Source organism: Salmo salar, chromosome 20 (assembly GCF_965601325.2).
Source record: "Salmo salar chromosome 20, fSalSal1, whole genome shotgun sequence".
Taxonomy (NCBI): domain Eukaryota; kingdom Metazoa; phylum Chordata; class Actinopteri; order Salmoniformes; family Salmonidae; genus Salmo; species Salmo salar.
In genome coordinates this window covers 12,813,233-12,833,426 of record NC_138310.1, presented here as the reverse complement: position 1 = coordinate 12,833,426, position 20,194 = coordinate 12,813,233, and the positions used below count along the sequence as shown (strand labels likewise).

General features: G+C 40.7%; 1 protein-coding gene across 1 annotated transcript in view; it reads right to left on the bottom strand.

The window, feature by feature from the left end:
• Positions 1 to 3,684: 3,684 nt before the first annotated feature.
• The window catches only part of LOC106580128 (PHD finger protein 19), a 31,794-nt gene continuing 15,284 nt past the window's right edge, over positions 3,685 to 20,194 (bottom strand). The window contains exons 13-15 of the mRNA XM_014160834.3: positions 15,668 to 15,753; positions 14,672 to 14,767; positions 3,685 to 8,978 (exon numbers count right to left, since the gene is read on the bottom strand). Coding sequence (XP_014016309.1) covers positions 8,636 to 8,978; positions 14,672 to 14,767; positions 15,668 to 15,753 — 525 coding nt within the window. The 3' untranslated portion in view covers positions 3,685 to 8,635. The remainder of the gene's footprint in view (positions 8,979 to 14,671; positions 14,768 to 15,667; positions 15,754 to 20,194) is intronic.

Here is a 20,194-nt window from a genome sequence, read left to right as displayed (position 1 = left end):
TAGCCAAACTGTGCACGACTCAGCCCGGCGCTCCTGCAACAGCAGCGGATGGATCTGAGGAGCAACCAGAACAGCAGGGAATGAGGGCAACTTAGGCTACAGTTGCTACTGAACAATGGGACAATTCACTCCAGGAGGGTGGAATTCCACTCTCCTTAAAAAAGTACAAATACAGGCCTAAATGTATTTCCATCTCTTCAATACTCACACCATATATTATTCATTATTTGGACAGGGGTTAAATATCTCATTTGTCAAATAGAAGTAGCTGATAGTTGGTAACTGTGCCGAATTTGGGCTTCAATATGGCAGGCTCAGTGAAAGGCTGGCCGCAGGATATCCAGTTAGTTGATGAGCTCTTAATATCTGCAAAACATGTACAAACTAAGATATTATTACTAACAGTAGTCTATCTGTACGTATAAGCAAATCCCTTTATTGGAATGGATGAAAAATGTGTGCACATAAAAAAATAAATGTCAGCATCCCGGATGGTACAGTGGAAATGTGATCCATGCGAGCTCTGATTAAGGGGCAAACAATACATCCATTTACTTACCCATATGACACAGACAACATCAAGACTAGAGGTCGACCAATTATGATTTTTTTTTTTTCAACGCCGATACCGGTACCGATTATTGGAGGACCCAAAAACCCCGCTACCGATTAATCGGCCGATTTATTTTTTTATATATTTGTAATAATGACAATTACAACAATACTGAATGAAAACTTATTTTAACCTAATATAATACATCAATAAAATCTATTTAGTCTCAAATAAATAATGAAACATGTTCAATTTGGTTTAAATAATGCAAAAACAAAGTGTTGGAGAAGAAAGTATAAGTGCAATATGTGCCATGTAAAAAAGCTAACATTTAAGTTCCTTGCTCAGAAGATATGAAAGCTGGTGGTTCCTTTTAGCATGAGTCTTCAATATTCCCAGGTAAGAAGTTTTAGGTTGTAGTTATTATAGGACTATTTCTCTCTATTCCATTTGTATTTCATATACCTTTGACTATTGGATTTTCTAATAGGTACTTTAGTATTGCCAGCCTAATCTCGGGAGTTGATAGGCTTTAAGTCATAAACAGTGCAATGCTTTAAGCACAGCGAAGAGCTGCTGGCAAATGCAGGAAAGTGCTGTTTGAATGAATGCTTACGAGCCTGCTGCTGCCTACCACCGCTCAGTCAGACTGCTCTATCAAATCATAGACTTAATTATAATAACACACAGAAATACGAGCCTTAGGTCATTAATATGGTCAAATCCGGAAACAATCATTTCGAAAACAAAATGTTTTTTTTTCTTTCAGTGAAATACGGAACCGTTCCGTATTTTATCTAACGGGTGGCATCCCTAAGTCTAAATATTGCTATTACATTGCACAACCTTCAATGTTATGTCATAATTATGGTAAATTCTGGCAAATTAATTACGGTCTTTGTTAAGAAGAAATGGTCTTCACACAGTTCGCAACGAGCCAGGCGGCCCAAACGCAAGAGAAGTGACACAATTTCCATAGTTAAAAGAAATTCATGTTAGCAGGCAATATTAACTAAATATGCAGGTTTAAAAATATATACTTGTGTATTGATTTTAAGAAAGGCATTGACGTTTATGGTTAGGTACACATTGGTGCAACGACAGTGCTTTTTTACACGAATGCGCTTGATAAATCACCCGTTTGGCGAAGTAGGCTGCGATTCAAAGCTAAATTAACAGGCACTGCATCGATTATATGCAACGCAGGACAAGCTAGATAAACTAGTAATATCATCAACCATGTGTAGTTAACTAGTGATTATGTTAAGATTGATTGTTTTTTGTAAGATAAGTTTAATGCTAGCTAGCACCTTACCTTGGCTCCTTGCTGTACTCGCATAACAGGTAGTCAGCCTGCCACGCAGTCTCCTCGTGGAGGGCAATGTAACCGGCCATAATCGGTGTCCAAAAATGCTGATTACCCGATTGTTATGAAAACTTGAAATCAGCTCTAATTAATCGGCCATTCCGTTTAATCGGTCGACCTCTAATCAAGACTCAAGGGGATCCTTCAATAATCCTCCACCTTTCGCAGTAGGACTTTGGGCTCGTTCTTCTGGGCTCATCACTGCTGTGGTACAGAATGGTTAGGTGACTCAAGTCCATCAGGCACAGTAACTTAGCTACTGAGTTTGACTGTTTTCATACTAAAATGAAGTTGATACTGAGGGACTTGAGCACTGTAGGCAGGCAGCATAGACCATGTCATTGCAGGGCAATGCTGTGTTTTCAGTAATCCCCATTTTTGCTGGAGAATAAGGTCACTAAGCAGGGGTCAAATGTCCCTTGCTTGTGACATCCTCTGTTTACAAATTGAAGTTGTCTACTGCTTGAAGATGGATTTTGACTCATTTGACCGTATGATAGGTTACACCAGTATTGTCAGTGTGTACCCATATCAGATTGAAGACATACAAAGTTTGAGTGTTGTAGATGACAAGTTGAGTTTAGTGCTCCTCCAGTTGATTTTTTCTTTTCAATGGTTGCATCACTCGTCTATATTCGGTCAACTACTGTTTTTACAGGACAAAGCTTGTATCCTGCAGCTTAATATCTATATTTTGGTTGCACAACTTGGAAACAAGTAAAGGAAAGAGAAATTAATAAAATGTCTCTAGGTGCTGAGTGTTCTCACCCGTCTTGACTCATGCGCAACTTAGTTATTTTAATAGGTAATGTTAGCTGACTGGCCTTTCATGAATAGAATGACATTTAACATGAATGTCAACAGTTCTAACGTAACTACAAGCTTTTAGCAATTATACAGCAGCCCATTGATTTGAGATGCATCCCTTTTCATCGGTGCTTGAGTTGAGGTTAAATTTGCTAGTTAGTTAGCTAGCTAAAACATTTGCTGTGTTTAATAACGGCTAACGTTACTTACCGCGTACACTCATCCAGCCTTGGAATTGACATAGTGAAAGAAGGGTCACCAAATTCTCATTATTTCGTAGAGCGCACTTTTCACGGGGATAACAAAAATACAGTGGCATCTCCCTCGGCTGTTATTGTTTGAGGTACTTTTACTTTAAGCATTTTTTTCTCTTTTCAGGACCATTATTATGCACGACTTATTCGCCACGAACTCTGCATTTCAGACTCCAAAGTCAAACTCTCGCTGACAGACTATAGGGCCGTGTTTTGACACGCTGACTAGGGCGTATAACGCCTTAATTATATTAAAGAATTAACTGTCTGGCATGGACTTGAGTTTTTAATAAATTACTTTGGAAACTTATGGGACATAGGTGTATTTAACCTTGCTGTAGATGTCTTCAAACATCATTATTATGACTTTCAATCACAACAGATCTGATCAGTCTGTTTCATGCTATTATGCTGCCCTCTAGTGCCAGTGATGTTCAACGTTTAGAGAGCAAAGCTAGAGGTTGAACAATTATTAAAAGGAAAAGACATGGAGTCTTCTCCTGTAACACTTCACACATGCTGCTCTAGAAAACCACCAGGCTTGGTTTTAGTAATGCTAAAGCCTTTTGTGAACAGATGTGGGCATGGTTTTTAGATCATGCACATTTTACATTTCTATTCCTGTGTGAATCGGTTTCTTGGGTACTTTGCCTTTACCATGGAGTTAACTCATATGGCATCTATCCAAGGAGCAAATACACACATCTCAAAATGCTTTTAATTACAATTCAAAATACCAAATAAAGATCCACAAATGACAAATAAAGGATGCACAATACCCGCTGAGAGATGTAATTTCTAACAAGCATAGGAAATAGGGGAAATGTATACAGTAAGTTCTCTATCTACACAGCTCTGGGCATGTTACATGGTAAAACAATGAACAGTTTACCATTGACATGTCACTTCAAGAATCAACCAAAAAATTATATTAAATGGAGACTCCATAGGATAGATATTATGAATCTACTCATGTAAACAGTTTGTTTTAGAGTGAATACAGTCATACTGTAATTTAAAGACATAAGAGCATAAATGGTTGCAAAATGCCAAACGGGAAAAATATTACAATTAGCTTAACTTTTCTTATTAATAATATAGAAGCATATAGCATTTGACTTCTGATCACAAATTTCCATAACCATTAATTAAAACTATTTGTAAATAATATTTGGTTATTTAGTCAAATGAATTGAAAAAAACAATACTTGCATAGTTTAAGATGTCAATAGTGCAATGAAGCAAAGGGGGTTATGCGCATAGAAATGTTAATAGGAAAGCATAATTTATCTTTCATAATGTACTGACTTATTGAATCCTAATCATATTTATTTTCTATATCATGTTCATTGGAAAGAAAATGAAACAGGGAGGGACGACCTGGACTTGTGAAATAAGGCCTAAACACTCATTTTCGGTTTTTTTTTCCACTGAGTGCCCTAAGGAACACGACCCAGGTTTCACTGTCAGTGAAAAATAAATCAACAGTCAGGCACAATATATGTATGTATGTCTTGAGGCAACACAGAAATAACTATGGATGGGAGGAATAGGTAAAGAAATCTTTGGATATTGTAAGAACATAAACCAAGACTACCCCTTGAAGTCCATAATATTCTCATTGTAAGATATTTTTTGACATTTGAAATCTAGAAAGTTACAGTGTCTAAAAGTACTATGTTAAGCTCTCCATCATCTACATTGCATTTCTGGGAAAATACAAGTTTTGCATCTACTTAGCCAAACTACCTATGTCAGCATAAACAGAGCCAAAGGAAAACCAGGACTATACACTATATAAGAGGTGCTTGCAGTGTTTGCCAGTGTTTCCCCTATATTCATTGAGCAGAGGCGGGCTGCCGCTGCTAAATCGTTGCAATCATTCCAAAAAATATGAAATTATACAGTGCATTCAGACCCCTTGATGTTTTCCACATTTTGTTACATTACAGCCTTATTCTAAAATGGATTACATTTTCCACAATCTACACACAATAGCCCATAACAACAAAGCAAAAACAATTTTTTGAAATGTTTGCATATTCATTCAAAATAAAAGCAAGACTATCATAGAATTCAGACCCTTTACTCAGTACTTTGTTGAAGCAAGTTTGGCAGTGATTACAGCCTCAAGTCTTCTTGGGTATGACGCTACAAACTTGGCACACCTGTATTTGGAGAGTTTCTCCCATTCTTATCTGCAGATCCTCCCAAGCTGTGTCAGGTTGGATGGTGAGCTTCGCTGCACAGCTATTTTCAGGTCTCTCCAGAGATGTTTGATCGGGTTCAAGTCCGGGCCACTCAAGAACATTCAGACTTGTCCCGAAGCATCCCCACAGCATTATGCTGCCACCACAATGCTTCAACGTAGGGCTGGTGCCAGGTTTCCTCCAGACGTGAGGCTTGGCATTTAGGCCAAAGAGTTCAATCTTGGTTTCATCTGACCAGAAAATCTTGTTTCTCATGGTCTGAGAATCTTTAGGTGCCTTTTGGCATACTCCAAGCGGGCTGTCATTTGCCTTTTACTGAGGAGTGGCTTCTGTCTGACCACTAAGATAAAGGCCTGATTGGTGGAGTGCTGCAGAGATGGTTGTCCTTCTGGAAGGTTCTCCCATCTCGACAGAGGAGCTCTGGAGCTCTGTCGGAGTGACCACCAGGCCCTTGGTCACCTTCCTGACCAAGGCCCTTATCCCCTGATTGCTCAGCTTGGCAGCCAGCTCTAGGATGAGTCTTGGTGGTTCCAAACTTCTTCCATTTAAGAATGATGGAAGCCACTGTTTTCTTAGAGACCTTCAATGCTGCAGAAATATTTTTGTTCCCTTCCAGAGATCTGTGCCGACACAATCCTGTCTCGGAGCTCTACGGACAATTCCTTTGACCCGATGGCTTGCTTTTTCCCCCTCTGACATGCACTGTCAGCTGTGGGACCCTATATTAGAGACTTGTATTATTTTCCAAATCTTCTCCAATCAATTGAATTCACCATAGGTGGAGTCCAATCAAGTTGTAGAAACATCTCAAGGATGATCAATGGAATGCACCGGAGCTCAATTTCGAGTCTCACAGCAAAAATGTCTAAAAACCTGTTTCGCTTTGTCATTATGGGGTACTGTGTATAGATTGATGAGGAAAGAATAAGGCTGTAACGTAACAACATGTGGAAAAAGTCATGGGGCCTGAACTCTTTCCGAATGCACTGTATGTACACTACCGTTCAAAAGTTTGGGGTCACTTAGAAATGTCCTTGTTTTTGAAAGAACAGCAATTTTTTTGGTCCATTAAAATAACATACAATTTATCAGAAATACAGTGTAGACATTGTTAATGTTGTAAATGACTATTGTAGCTGGAAACGGCAGATTTATTTTTTATGGAATATCTACATAGGCGTACAGAGGCCCATTATCAGCAACCATCACTCCTGTGTTCCAATGACACATTGTGTTAGCTAATCCAAGTTTGGAATACTCTGGAAACTAAATGTGTCATCAGTTTTTATTTTATAAATGAGCAAATAGGTATAAAAACCTGTCTCTGCTTTGTCATTATGGGGTATTGGGTGTAGATTGATGAGGGGGAAAAAATAATTTCATCAATTTTAGAATAAAGTAAAGTAACAAAATGTGGAAAAGGTCTGAATATTTTCAAAGGCACTGTAGAAAAGATAATGGAGCTATATTTAAAAGATCATCTTTGAAAACCAACAACCACCAAAATAATAACTAGACAGTCAGGGAGAATAAAAAAATATGTCATAGAGCCCCCATTTATTTTGTATGTTTGAGTCATAGCATAAGAACACGGCATGAGCCATGGCAAAAAGTGTAGAATTGCAGAAATTAGCTTTAAAACTGCACATTTTCTCTCAGCCCCATGGCAAAATCTTTACAATTCCGCTAACCTTGCCACCGCTGCGGGAAAAAAAAAATCCTAGGGAAAACGCTGTTTGCTTTGGTCTCTTGTCCCCAAACCATCCTGTAAAACTGACTCTAAACACATTTGAAAATGAAAGGACAAAGTATAAACTGACTGTTTTCTGATAACATTCATAAAAGCATGTGTATTTAATCTAAAACCATTACTCAGCTTTTACACTTGGCAATATAGTACTAGATAAAGCTGATAAACATTTCATTGATTAGTGGAGGCACAACCTCAAAGGTATAACTTGCTACAAGTTACAGTGCCTTCCGAAAGTATTCACACATCTTGTTGTGTGACAGCCTAAATGTTACATGGATTAAATTAAGCATTTTTGTTACTGGCCTACACACAATACCCCATAATGTCAATGTGGAATTATGTTTCTCAAATTGTTTTGTTAAGGACTGGGGGGCTAAGAAACAGAATTGAACTAAAACATCTGCAAAATCCTAGAGGAAAACCTGATTCAGTCTGTTTTCCACCACACACCGTGAGACAAATCTACCTTTCAGCAGGACAATAACCTAAAACACAAGGCCAAATATACACTGGAGTAGTTTTTTGTTGTTGTTGCGCCCAGCCCACCACAGGAGTCAATGTGACAAGGACATCCCTGCCGGCCAAACCCTCCGCTAACCCGGACGACGCTGGGCCAATTGTGCGTCGCCCCATGGGTCTCCCGGACGGGCTGGCTGCGACAGAGCCTGGACTCGAACCCAGAATCTCTAGTGGCACAGCTAGCACTGCGATGCAGTGCCTTAGACCACTGCGCCACTCGGGAGGCCCACTGGAGTAGCTTACCAAGAAGACAGTGAATGTTCCTGAGCCACCAAGATATAGTTTTGATTTAAATCTACTTGAAGATCTATGGCAAGACCTGAAAATGGTTGTCTAGCAATGATCCAACAACCAATTTTACAGAGCTTGAAGAATTTGGAAAATAAAAAAATGGGCAAATGTTGCACAATTCAGGTGTGGAAAGCGCTTAGACCTACCCAGAAAGACTCACAGCTCTAATCGCTGCCAACGGTGCTTCTACAAAGTATTGACTCAGGGCTGTGAATGCTTACGTGAATTAGATATCTGTATTTCATTTTCCCTACATTTGCAAAATGGGGTAGTGTGTGTAGATGGGTGGAAACAATACATTTAATCAATTTTGAATTCAGGCTGTAACCGAACAAAATGTGGAATAAGTCAAGGGGCATGAATACTTTCTGAAGGCACTGTAAATGTGGCTTAGATATGGCATATTGCTGTTATTGTGAAACAATTCTAAACAGAAAGTTTAAAAAAAATACTGTGAAAAACTATTAATAGAGCAGAATATTGTTGAATTTAGGGACACAGAGCCGTTTTAGTAGTGCTCTTCCGACAGTTTTGCTCCAATCCTTTAGAATCAGTGGTATTGTTCTTTCTTGGAACTCTGAGCCAACTCTTTCGTTATCTTTACCATCACAAACCTACTCAAACTAGCATCCGGCACACAGTTTTTCAGGCTTTGTTACAATTCAAGATGCTCAAGAGGACGCTACCAAATTGGTTCAATATACCCAAAATAATATTATATTATACTGAAATAAAGATAGTACTGTAGAGCAAGAGAAAGTAACATGAAAAAAATAAACGAGTACAACCAGGCAGGCCTTGCTAGGCCGATCTTGCCTATTACTCCCCCCTTCCTCTGCGACACCTCCTTACTGCAGCAGCCAGCCAGTCTGGCCGGCTAGGTCAGTAGGGAGTGGTGCCCTCCCACTCCACCAGATACTGCACCTTCCCCTCCGGAGTGACCCGACGGGCCAGCACCTGGTACTTCTCTCCACAGGTGAGCCGCCCCGCCGCCCCAAAGTAGTTGGTGATGGACGACTTGAGGTGGGAGAGGGAGGAGTCATCCTCGCTGATGCTGTCGAAGGTGTGGCTGTCGATCGCGTTGTCCAGCATCGCGGAGGCAGCCTCCTCTCCTGGTAGGCTCAGCTCCATGGGGTTCAGCTCGCTCTCCACCACCTCCTTCTTAGTGGCCAGCACCGTATAGTTAGAGGTGGGCAGCTTCCTCTTACGACTGCCAACATTCTTCCTGCAACAAGTTAGAATAACGGGATCATTAGGGCATGCAGCAAAAAATATTTGGTAACACTTTATTTGGATAATCCATCTGTAGATGCTCTACAGCAGGGTTTCCCAACACTCTACTCGATCCCCCCAGACGTTTCACATTTTTGTTTTAACCCTACACTGGCACACATGATTCAATTAGTCAAAGGATTGATGATTAGTTGACTAATTGAAATTAGGAGTGCCAGTTTAGGGTTAAAACAAAAACTCTGAAACATCGGTACGGGCCTGAGGAGAGTTGGGGAAACCCTGCTCTACAGACTATCAGTAACATTTCAACTAGCTAGCTACTAACCCTGCCCAGGACCGAGTTTGGGAAACCTTGTCTTATTGGACAAGTCCAGTTAGTCCCTCCCTCTTTCAGTCTGTTTTATTCCATTTGATGCCTAATGAATGTAATGACCCTGATATCAGCAACCTATTGAAACAAAAGTAACGACTGTTTCCTGAATTTACTGCTTTTTGATCTTTGCTGTGCCACCAGTCATACCTTTTGTGGAGTCAACAAACACTTTTGTACAACTGGACACCTACTGCGATTGCGTTACTTTTTGGGTCAAGATATGTTTCTTGCCTTGCTGTTAGGAACAGGGCAACATTGAAAGGGGTGATTTTTGGGGTAGTATAAGTGTGGAGATGGAGCAATTGAAGTAGAAATTCCTGGTGTTTGTGACGCCCGCTGTTTGGTGCGACGCAGACCCAGTAGGAAGCATGGTGAAACAGATGAGTTATTGTAGGTCCTCAATTAGTATTTGGTAGCATTGCCTTCAAATTGTTTAACTTGTGTCAAACGTTTCAGATAGCCTTCCACCAGCTTCCCACAATAAGTTGGGTGAATTTTGGCTCATTCCTCCTGGCAGAGCTGGTGTAACTGAGTCAGGTTTGTCGGCTTCCTTGCTCGCACACGCTTTTTCAGTTCTGCCCACACATTATCTATAGCAACAACAAATGAGCTCCTTGAGTGACGGGGTGGGACTAGGTCTGTGTGGAAAGCTGCGTGGAGAGAGAGAAGACTCAAGTAGCGTAGTAAACTATAAAAATGGATGTTACACGGCGTATCACATTTAACAAACCAAACATTCAAATACTGTTATAGAAGGTAAAGTAAAAACCCAAACCGGTCCGTGCATCAATACCGGTATATAGTAAAATATGGTATACCACCCAGCCCTAGATCCCAGTGGGTAGATTTGTGCCAGCACAGAGGGAACAAGTGAGTTTTGCTTCAGTAAGGTTGGCTTCTTAGCAATGGTTATCAAAAGTACCGCAGAAATGGAACGTGAATCACAGAGAATAGATGTGGTGGCAGCTGCAGAGAAGTATTTGGGTATATGAGATTTGACTTCAGAAGAGTTACAGGGTGTGTTGAAGAGCAATGTCCCGTCCTCCCAGGCCCTTGGCATGGTGCAGGAGCAGATTGGGTCAAAGTAGTGGAATGGGGGAGTGGGTTTGTTTTAATGAGTGTAAGTGGCAGCTGCAGAGAACTACCTGGGTGTGCCAGATTTTACTGCAGAAGAGTTAATGGGGTGGTGATTTAAATGTTTATTAAATAGTGGTATATAGGTCTAAGGCTAGTTGGTGGTGCAAGTTTTTCCTTTAAGGAAAAGGAATAATGAAGAGAATGTAATGTAGGTAGGCCGTGACTGGCCTCACACTTTAGTACAGTAGGTGGTGGTGTATGCACCTTTAAGTTGGATGCGATCCGCCAACCCAATCACAAAGAAGAAGACTGCGATTATGAACATGACTTGGATCAGCCTCCAGGGGTAGCTGTGGTCCACTACATGATTTTTCTCTGTCTCATTTTCATGCCCAATAACTGTGATGCTTTTACACTTCCTCCTCAATGCCACACTTAAAGAGTGACTGCCTTTAAAAAGCAATAAATCCCTTTGAAAATGTCTTATATAGCACCCCGTATCTGGTAGTTTCCCCAATTCTTTACACTCTGAAAATATCAAACAAGGAACATCAATACAATGTCATATTTAGCCTCAATTATAAGCCTCAGAGCCTCACATTCTAAATGCTGGGTTGATATCTCGAACATGAACCTTCAAATAATCAAATTGGTGTCACTGGGGGCAACTCTACCACATAAACCAGTCAGCAGATTAACAGTTTCTTACTGCACGTACACACCTGGACACTACTCATCTTCCAGGACTGTGTGTGTGTGTGTGTGCGCGTGCGTGTGTGCATGCATGTATGTATGTGTAGGCAGAGTACCAGAGGGGAAACAGAAAGGGCAGAGTAACATCATCCTCACAATCAAGGCTCTATTTAAACAAACCTAAAGCAATGGTAAATCCAAGCACTGGAAGTAGCGTTACACAGTTTAAGTCAGAAGTTTACATACACCTTAGGCAGATACATTTAATCTCAGTTTTTCACAATTCCTGACATTTAATCCGAGAAAAATTCCTAGTCTTTGGTCAATTAGGATCACCACTTTATTTTAAGAATGTGAAATGTCAGAATAGTAGAGAGTGATTTATTTCAGCTTTTATTTCTTTCATCACATTCCTAGTGGGTCAGAAGTTTACATACACTAAATTAGTATTTAGTAGCGTTGCCTTCAAATTGTTTAACTTGGGTCAAACGTTTCGGGTAGCCTTCCACAAGTTTCCCACAATAAATTGGGTGAATTGTGGCCCATTCCTCTTGACAGAGCTGGTGTAACTGAGTCAGGTTTGTAGGCCTCCTTGCTCGCACGCGCTTTTTCAGTTCTGCCCACACATTGTCTATGGGATTGAGATCAGGACTTTGTAATGGCCACTCCAATGCCTTGACTTTGTTGTCCTTAAGCCATTTTGCCACAACTTTGGAAGTATGCTTGGGTCATTGTCCATTTGGAAGACCCATTTGCAACCAAGCTTTAACTTCCTGACTGATGTCTTGAGATGTCGCTCAATATATCCACGTAATTTTCCTGCCTCATGATGCCATCTATTTTGTGAAGTGCACCAGTCCCTCCTGCAGCAAAGCACCCCCACAACATAATGCTGCCACCCCCGTGCTTCGCGGTTCGGATGGTGTTCTTCGGCTTGCAAGCCTCCCCCCTTTTCCTCCAAACATAACAATGGTCATTATGGCCAAACAGTTCCATTTTTGTTTCATCAGACCAGAGGACATTTCTCCAAAAAGTACAATCTTTGTCCCCATGTGCAGTTGCAAACCGTAGTCTGGCTTTAATTAATGGTGGGTTTGGAGCAGTGGCTTCTTCCTTGCTGAGCGGCCTTTCAGGTTATGTCGATATAGGACTTGTTTTACTGCGTATATAGATACTTTTGTACCGGTTTCCTCCAGCATCTTCACAAGGTCCTTTGCTGTTGTTCTGGGATTGATTTGCACATTTCGCACCAAAGTACGTTCATCTCTAGGAGACAGAACGCGTCTCCTTCCTGAGCGGTATGACGGTTGCGTGGTCCCATGTTGTTTATACTTGCGTATGATTGTTTGTACAGATGAACGTGGTACCTTCAGGCGTTTGGAAATTGCTCCCAAGGATGAACCAGACTTGTGGAGGTCTCCAATTTTTGTTGGCTGATTTCTTTTGATTTTCCCATGATGTCAAGCAAAAAACACTGAGTTTGAGGGTAGGCCTTGAAATACATCCACAGGTACACCTCCAATTTACTCAAAGGATTAGCCTATTAGTCAATTAGCCTATCAGAAGCTTCTGAAGCCATGACATTTTCTGGAATTTTCCGAGCTGTTTAAAGGCACAGTCAACTTAGTGTATGTAACAACAATTGTTGGAAAAATTACTTGTGTCATGCACAAAGTAGATGTCCTAACCAACTTGCCAAAACTATAGTTTGTTAACAAGAAATTTGTGGAGTGGTTGAAAAACGAGTTTTAATGACTCCAACCTAAGTGTATGTAAACTTCCGACTTCAACTGTAGGTCCTGGGGGTGTTTCAGAAATATTTTAGCTATTTTCACAGCCGTAATTATGAATGCAATAGCTGGCGGTGGCCCGAAAGGGCTGGGTTTTGATGAATAAACAAGTTGTAGTTGTGACGAGGGCTTGGCCACTCACTGGCCAATCAACGCGGTCCATAGGCTTAATATTGCCTGCGTTTGTCTCAAGTTCTGTAGGTTATTGTCATCAACTTCAATTCCCGTCCAGGTCCATTGTGGATTGATACTACAATATATTAAATTGCATAGGCTACAGTAATGAGTAATAGCAACAGTATGTTTGAATTTGTAATTGGCTTCAACGAGCCTAGCCTACATATCTTCACGCATCACACTTCTCCTAAAATAACAAAATACTAGGCTCCATAAATTGTATTGTATGTGAGGCATGTTGTCAATAAGCAAAATACAGCCTTGGCCTACCGTTGATACTGCATTATAGGACTGAATCCTTCAATAAGTTTGGATAAGGGAGTCTTTCGTAAAAGGATGAGAGGCGCTCTTTGGAAATGGGGATGGCTACTTTTACGGAAATGCTACTTTGCAAGACCAGGATAAAAAAGGCAAACCGCATTGTTGTTGAACCATAGGCTTCTTTTGGCTAATAGCCAGAATATAATTATGCACCTTTCTGATGCTGCTTAAACCAGCCTTGATTAAGGGGAGGGTAGGCTATGCTTGGTTTTGAATCAAATTAAACTAAATTATATTTCTAAACCAGATGAATTGGCATAAAAAGGCACATTTCTCCTTCATGCATGGCTGTGTTTCCGCTCTCAAACTCCATGCCATTATAAACTGCATTACCATTAAGACCTTCTTTTTGTGGGTCTTAACTTCCCATTAGCTCTGCATGAAATTAAATATTGCCACCCCTCCCACCTCGGGGCAAGTGAGATGACGATAGACAGGTAAATTACCGAACCTTGCGTTAGGGCCGTAAAATGCCTGTTTTTACATGACGAAATTGCAAACTAACATGCCAGCTGGAAATAGTGCCAGCTGGAAATAGAGCCACAGGAGATGTCAGCAGCTCCACCGGGATGCCAACCAGTAGGATTTTCAGTCATGAAACGAAACACAGTAAAGGCAAAGACGAATGATTATTAATATATATTTTTTAAACCTAGCATAGGTGTCAATACACTCTGTATGTCAGACTTCAGAGCCCCTCCCTCGTGCGAGGAGCCAGCACTGAGAGTCGCAAAATTAAGCCAGTCAGTTAGGGAGCCCAGAGGTGTTCGCAGATATGGGGAGGGGTGGTGTTTCACAGTGTTCAAATAATGCTGTCATCAGGGGGTTGTGAATGTGTATATAATGAATGTATAGTCACTTCCGTTGCTTAGTTCCAACCAAGTTTAAGCAAATATTCAAGCAAATATTGGAAGATGTACAGGAGCCAACCACATTAAATAATCCAGGACCTCACATCATACTTATTTTTGTGTGCTGTCAAACATGTTTTGGCTCTCCTCAACTCCTCACATAGGACCATGTCCAAGAGCTTGGAAAGCGTGGGAGACAAAATCTCATCTGACAGCCCGGGCTGCAACGGTTCCAGTCGGGGGTCTTATCGATCGGTATGCAACACATTCCATACGGTGGAGCAAAATAAACCAAATAGGACCTCCTCCTAATGCCAACACAATGAACAATTTGCAGAGGTAACCGCGCGTGAGGGAGTTGCCTTTTCTAACAATAAAAGTCTTGGTGACTATCATACTGTACCTGAAGTCGTAGGAGACACTGGTGGTGGCGGACCCAGAGGTGCTGGCAGCATCTGTGGAGTCCAGGTCAAGACTGAAGGTCCGTCCCGAGCTAGTGCTGAGGAGTAAACAGCGGCAGCTCCGTTCAAACACTGGAAATATGGTGTTCACGTTCAAGTGCTAATCAGAGGATTTTGTGGCCCCAGGACCAGACAGAATAGCCCTAGCCTTTATGGTCCTATTTTGTTGTTTCTAATCCTAACCTCACAAAGGAAAATGTACATTATTACCATGGTCCCTCACCCTGTGACTTGAATTTGCAAGTCACTGTTCTGCGCCCATATAATAAAAGAGCCTGCAAGCTAAAGGTGTGTGTGAGAAAGTACTATATCTAGCTAATGGAAGAAAGTTAATGTAATGCTTCAAAGCTCCCAGACTATTTTAGCTGTTCTCATCCTCCAGCTCAGTTCAGGTGCTATAGAGTTATGACCAAGCCTATTCCACTCCTCACATTCCGACAGTGTTAGTCCAATTTTTGGCGTTGCACCAGTTATTCCCCATCTTTTGATTTTCCTCTAAGAAAGCTTGGTTGATTCTCAACAGTCCCCAAAGTGTTTGCCTTTCTTTTATTATTATGCACTGTATGGGAGATAACCTTTACAGGAAAGCGTAATTAAATCTCTTCGTTCGACACATTGATGAAAATCATCAGAGGGGTGACAAAACAAACACTGCCAGGGATTTTCTTTCAAAGGGAAATGCATGTAAATTAGGTAGATTGTTAGGGCCTTGAAAATTATTGCAGTTAATCGAAGTCAATGTCAAATGTTTGCAGTAGTACAGAGTTCATTGGAAATGAGCATCTAGACAAAAGTGTTCAAAATTACATTCTTAGAGCTGGTTTTCAAGACAGTCCTAGATTTAAAAGAACTTTAAATTGATAAACTCCATTGAACATGCTACTTAATCCAAGCTGAATCTGTCAGGGAAACTGGCCCTTAGTATCCAAACCATTTACCTTTTGAGGCTTTGTAACTCGTCCAATGTGAAGTCAAAGATGTTGGCCATATGATGGTTGGTGCTCCAGGCTGAGGTCAGGTCATTCTACATAACAAATCACACATACGTATTATTATAGTACTCAGCCAGTGTCATAAACAGACAGTCTTCAACACCATTGTCTCCATCATCAATCATCATCCTTGTCTTCATCACTACTGTTTAAATGCTACATGCCAGAGATCAACTAGATTCAGCCTGGGGCAATTTTTTTCTTTCTTAAGCGGATGATCAGGGGGCCGAAACATAGTTACTAATAATATTTTTTAAACTACAAATTGACCGCAAGAAACCCAAACAGATATCATATTTGACTAAAACAATAATTTCAAATAGGCTTGGACGGTAAACCGGGGTATTTGGAAAAGTCCATGGGATAGTTTTTCAATACCGTGAATAAAGCCAAAACAAAAACATTTTATTAACTAAATGTATTTAGGGGTAGATCAGCTTTAATATTGCAGATTGATGGAAGCCACAATCTATGTAATTGTCTGTGTCATTTTCAATCTCCCATATATATTTTTTGTAAATATATATATATATATATATATATATATATATATATATATATATATATATATATATATATAGTACCAGTCAAAAGTTTGGACACACCTACTCATTCAAGGGTTTTCCTTTATTTTATATAAGGGCTATTTGACCAAGAAGAAGAGTGATGGAGCGCTGCATCAGATGATCTGGCCTCCACAGTACCCGACCTCAACCCAATTGAGATGGTTTAGGATGGGTTGGACCGCAGAGTGAAGGAAAAGCAGCCAACAAGTGCTCAGCATATGTGGGAACTCATCTCTGAGACCATCCAGTTTTGATTTCTATTTGACATCTATTTTTCAACTGTGTTGTGATGTTTCACAAAACTTCTGAACCTTTATATTGTCATAGTTTCTACAGATTGTAAATTAAAAATACAACATTTTGCTAAGAGTATTATTACAATATTGATCGATTGACTATGATTTTTTTTAAATCACCCAGCAGTGCTATTTGCAGAGATAGAGTCAGGTAAATGTTGCCATTCCTGAACCTGCAACCAAAAACCAGCAATATATGGCCAGTATCAAAATAAAGGATGTAATAATTCTCTATTCACAGCAAAATCTGCAGAGCTGGGATGGTTGTGTCCCCATATACAGTTGAAGTCAGAAGTTTACATACACCATAGCCAAATACATTTAAACTTAGTTTTTCGCAATTCCTGATATTCAATCCCGGTAAAAATTCCCTGTTTTACGTCAGTTAGGATCACCACTTTATTTCAAGAATGTGAAATGTCAGAATAATAGTAGAAAGAATTATTTATTTCAGCTTTTATTTATTTCATCACATTCCCAGTGGGTCAGAAGTTTACATACACTCAATTAGTATTTGGTAGCATTTCCTTCAAATTGTTTAACTTGGGTCAAACGTTTTGGGTAGCCTTCCACAAGCTTCCCACAATCAGTTGGTTGAATTTTGGCCCATTCCTCCTGACAGAGATGGTGTAACTGAGTCAGGTTTGTAGGCATCCTTGCTCGCATCACGCTTTTTCAGTTCTGCCCACAAATTTTCTATGGGATTGAGGTCAGGGCTTTGTGATGGCCACTCCAATACCTTGACTTTGTTGTCCTTAAGCAATTCTGCCACAACCTTGGAAGTATGCTTGTGGTCATTGTTTATTTGGAAGACCCATTTGCGACCAAGCTTTAACTTCCAGACTGATGTCTTGAGATCTTGCTTCAATATATCTTTCCAAAATGTCCTTCCTCATGAAGCCATCTATTTTGTGAAGTGCACCAGTCCCTCCTGCAGCAAAGCACCCCCACAACATGATGCTGCCACCCCCGTGCTTCACGGTTGGGATGGTGTTCTTCAGCCTGCAAGCCTCCCCCTTTTTCCTCCAAACATAATGATGGTCATTATGGCCAAACAGTTCTATTTTTGTTTCATCAGACCAGAGGACATTTCTCCAAAAAGTACAATCTCCGTCCCCATGTACAGTTGCAAACTGTAGTCTGGATTTTTTTATGATGGTTTTGGAGCAGTGGCTTCTTCCTTGCTAAGAGGCCTTTCAGGTTATGTCGATATAGGACTCGTTTTATTGTGGATATTGATACTTTTGTACCTGTTTCCTCCATCATCTTCACAAGGTCCTTTGCTGTTGTTCTGGGATTGATTTGCACTTTTCCCACCAAAGTACGTTCATCTCTAGGAGACAGAATGCGTCTTCTTCCTGAGCGGTATGACGGCTGCGTGGTCCCATGGAGTTTATACTTGCGTACTATTGTTTGTACAGATGAACATGGCACCTTCAGGTGTTTGGAAATTGCTGACAAGGATGAACCAGACTTGTGGAGGTCTACAATTTTGTTTCTGATGTCTTGGCTGATTTATTTTGATTTTCCCATGATGTCAAGCAAAGAGGCACTGAGTTTGAAGGTAGGCCTTGAAATACATCCACGAGTACACCTCCAATTTACTCAAATGATATCAATTAGCCTATGACACCATTTTCTGGAATTTTCCAAGCTGTTTAAAGTCACAGTCAACTTAGTGCATGTAAACTTCTGACCCACTGGAATTGTGATACAGTGAATTGTAAGTTAAATAATCTGTCTGTAAACAATTGTTGCACAATTGTTAAACAACAGATTATGCACAAAGTAGATGTCCTAACCGACTTGTCAAAACTATAGTTTGTTAACAAGAAATTTGTGGAGTGGTTGAAAAACAGGTTTTAATGACTCCAACCTAAGTGTATGTAAACTTCCGACTTCAACTGTATAACATTCTACAGGTTGCAATCCTTTTGTATAATGATTTAAAATTGAAAAACTCAAAGTTTTGAATCCAGCGTTGTTTTGTGTATCAGTTCATAAACCATGTGCCATGGAATCGGTACATCGAAAAATCTCTTCCCAACCTACAGTGCATTCAGAAAGTATTCAGACCCCTTCACTTTTTCCACATTTTGTTACGATACAGCCTTATAATAAAATGGATTAAATAGTCAATATTCACAAAATACCCCATAATAACAAAGCAAAAACAGTTATGTAAATGTGATATTTCATTATTTTTTCCTTAAGTATTCCGACCCTTTACTCAGTACTTTGTTGAAGCACCTTTGACAGCGATTACAGCCTTGAGTCTTCTTGGGTACGACAGTACAAGCTTGGCACACATGTATTTGGGGAGTTTCTCCCATTCTTATCTGAAGATCCTCTCAAGTTCTGTCAGGTTGGATAGGGAGCATTGCTGCACAGCTATTTTCAGGTCTCTCCAGAGATGTTTCAGATAGCCTTGATTGGGTTCAAGTCCGGGCTCTGGCTGGGCCACTCAAGGACATTCAGAGACTTGTTCCAAAGCCACTCCTGTGTTGTCTTGGCTGTATGCTTAGGGTCGTTGTTCTATTGGAAGGTGAACCTTCACCCCAGTCTGAGGTCCTGAGTGCTCTGTAACAGGTTTTCATCAAGGATCTCTCTGTACTTTGCACCGTTCATCTTTCCCTCGATATTGACTTGTCTCCCAGTCCTTGCCACTGAAAAACATCCCCACAGCATGATGCTGCCACTACCATGCTTCACCGTAGGGATGGTGACAGGTTTCCTCAAGACGCTTGGCATTCAGGCCAAAGAGTTAATCTTGGCTTCATCAGACCAGAGAATCTTGATTCGGTGCCTCCAAGCGGGCTGTCATGTGCCTTTTACTGAGGAGTGGCTTCCGTCTGGCCTGATTGGTGGAGTGCTGCAGAGATGTTTGTCCTTCTGGAAGGTTCTCCCATCTCCACAGAGGAACTCTAGAGCTCTGTTAGAGTGACCATCGGGTTCTTGGTCACCTCCCTGAACTAGGCCCTCATCTCCCGATTGTTTAGTTTGGCGGGGCGGCCAGCTCGAGGAAGAGTCTTGGTGGTTCTAAACTTCTTCCATTTAAGAATGATGGAGGCCACTGTGTTCTTGGAGAACTTCAATGCTGCAGACATTTTTTGGTACCTTTCCCCAGATCTGTACACAATCCTGTCTTGCAGCTCTACGGACAATTCCGTCGACCTAAGGGCTTGGTTTTTGCACTGTCAACTGTGGGACATTATATAGACAGGTGTGTGCCTTCCCAAATCATGTCAAATCAATTGAATTAACCACAGGTGGACTCCAATCAAGTTGTAGAAATATCTCAAGGATGATCAATGGAAACAGGATGCACCTGAGCTCAATTTCCAGTCTCATAACAAAGGGTCTGAATACTTACGTAAATAAGGTATGTTTTTTTAGCATTTTGCTCGTAGTTTGTTCTACTTTTGTTACCATTCTGGTAATAGAGGCCCAATGGGTTTTTCTTGTGTTTTTAGCAACCCCCGTGTGCTATGCTGATAATACCAAATCCCAGGATGAGAAAAGGACAGTATGACGATATGAAAATCTGGATACCGCCAAAGCCTAAATTCAAATCTTGTGTACATTTGGAGCTGATATTCTGGTCTTTTTAC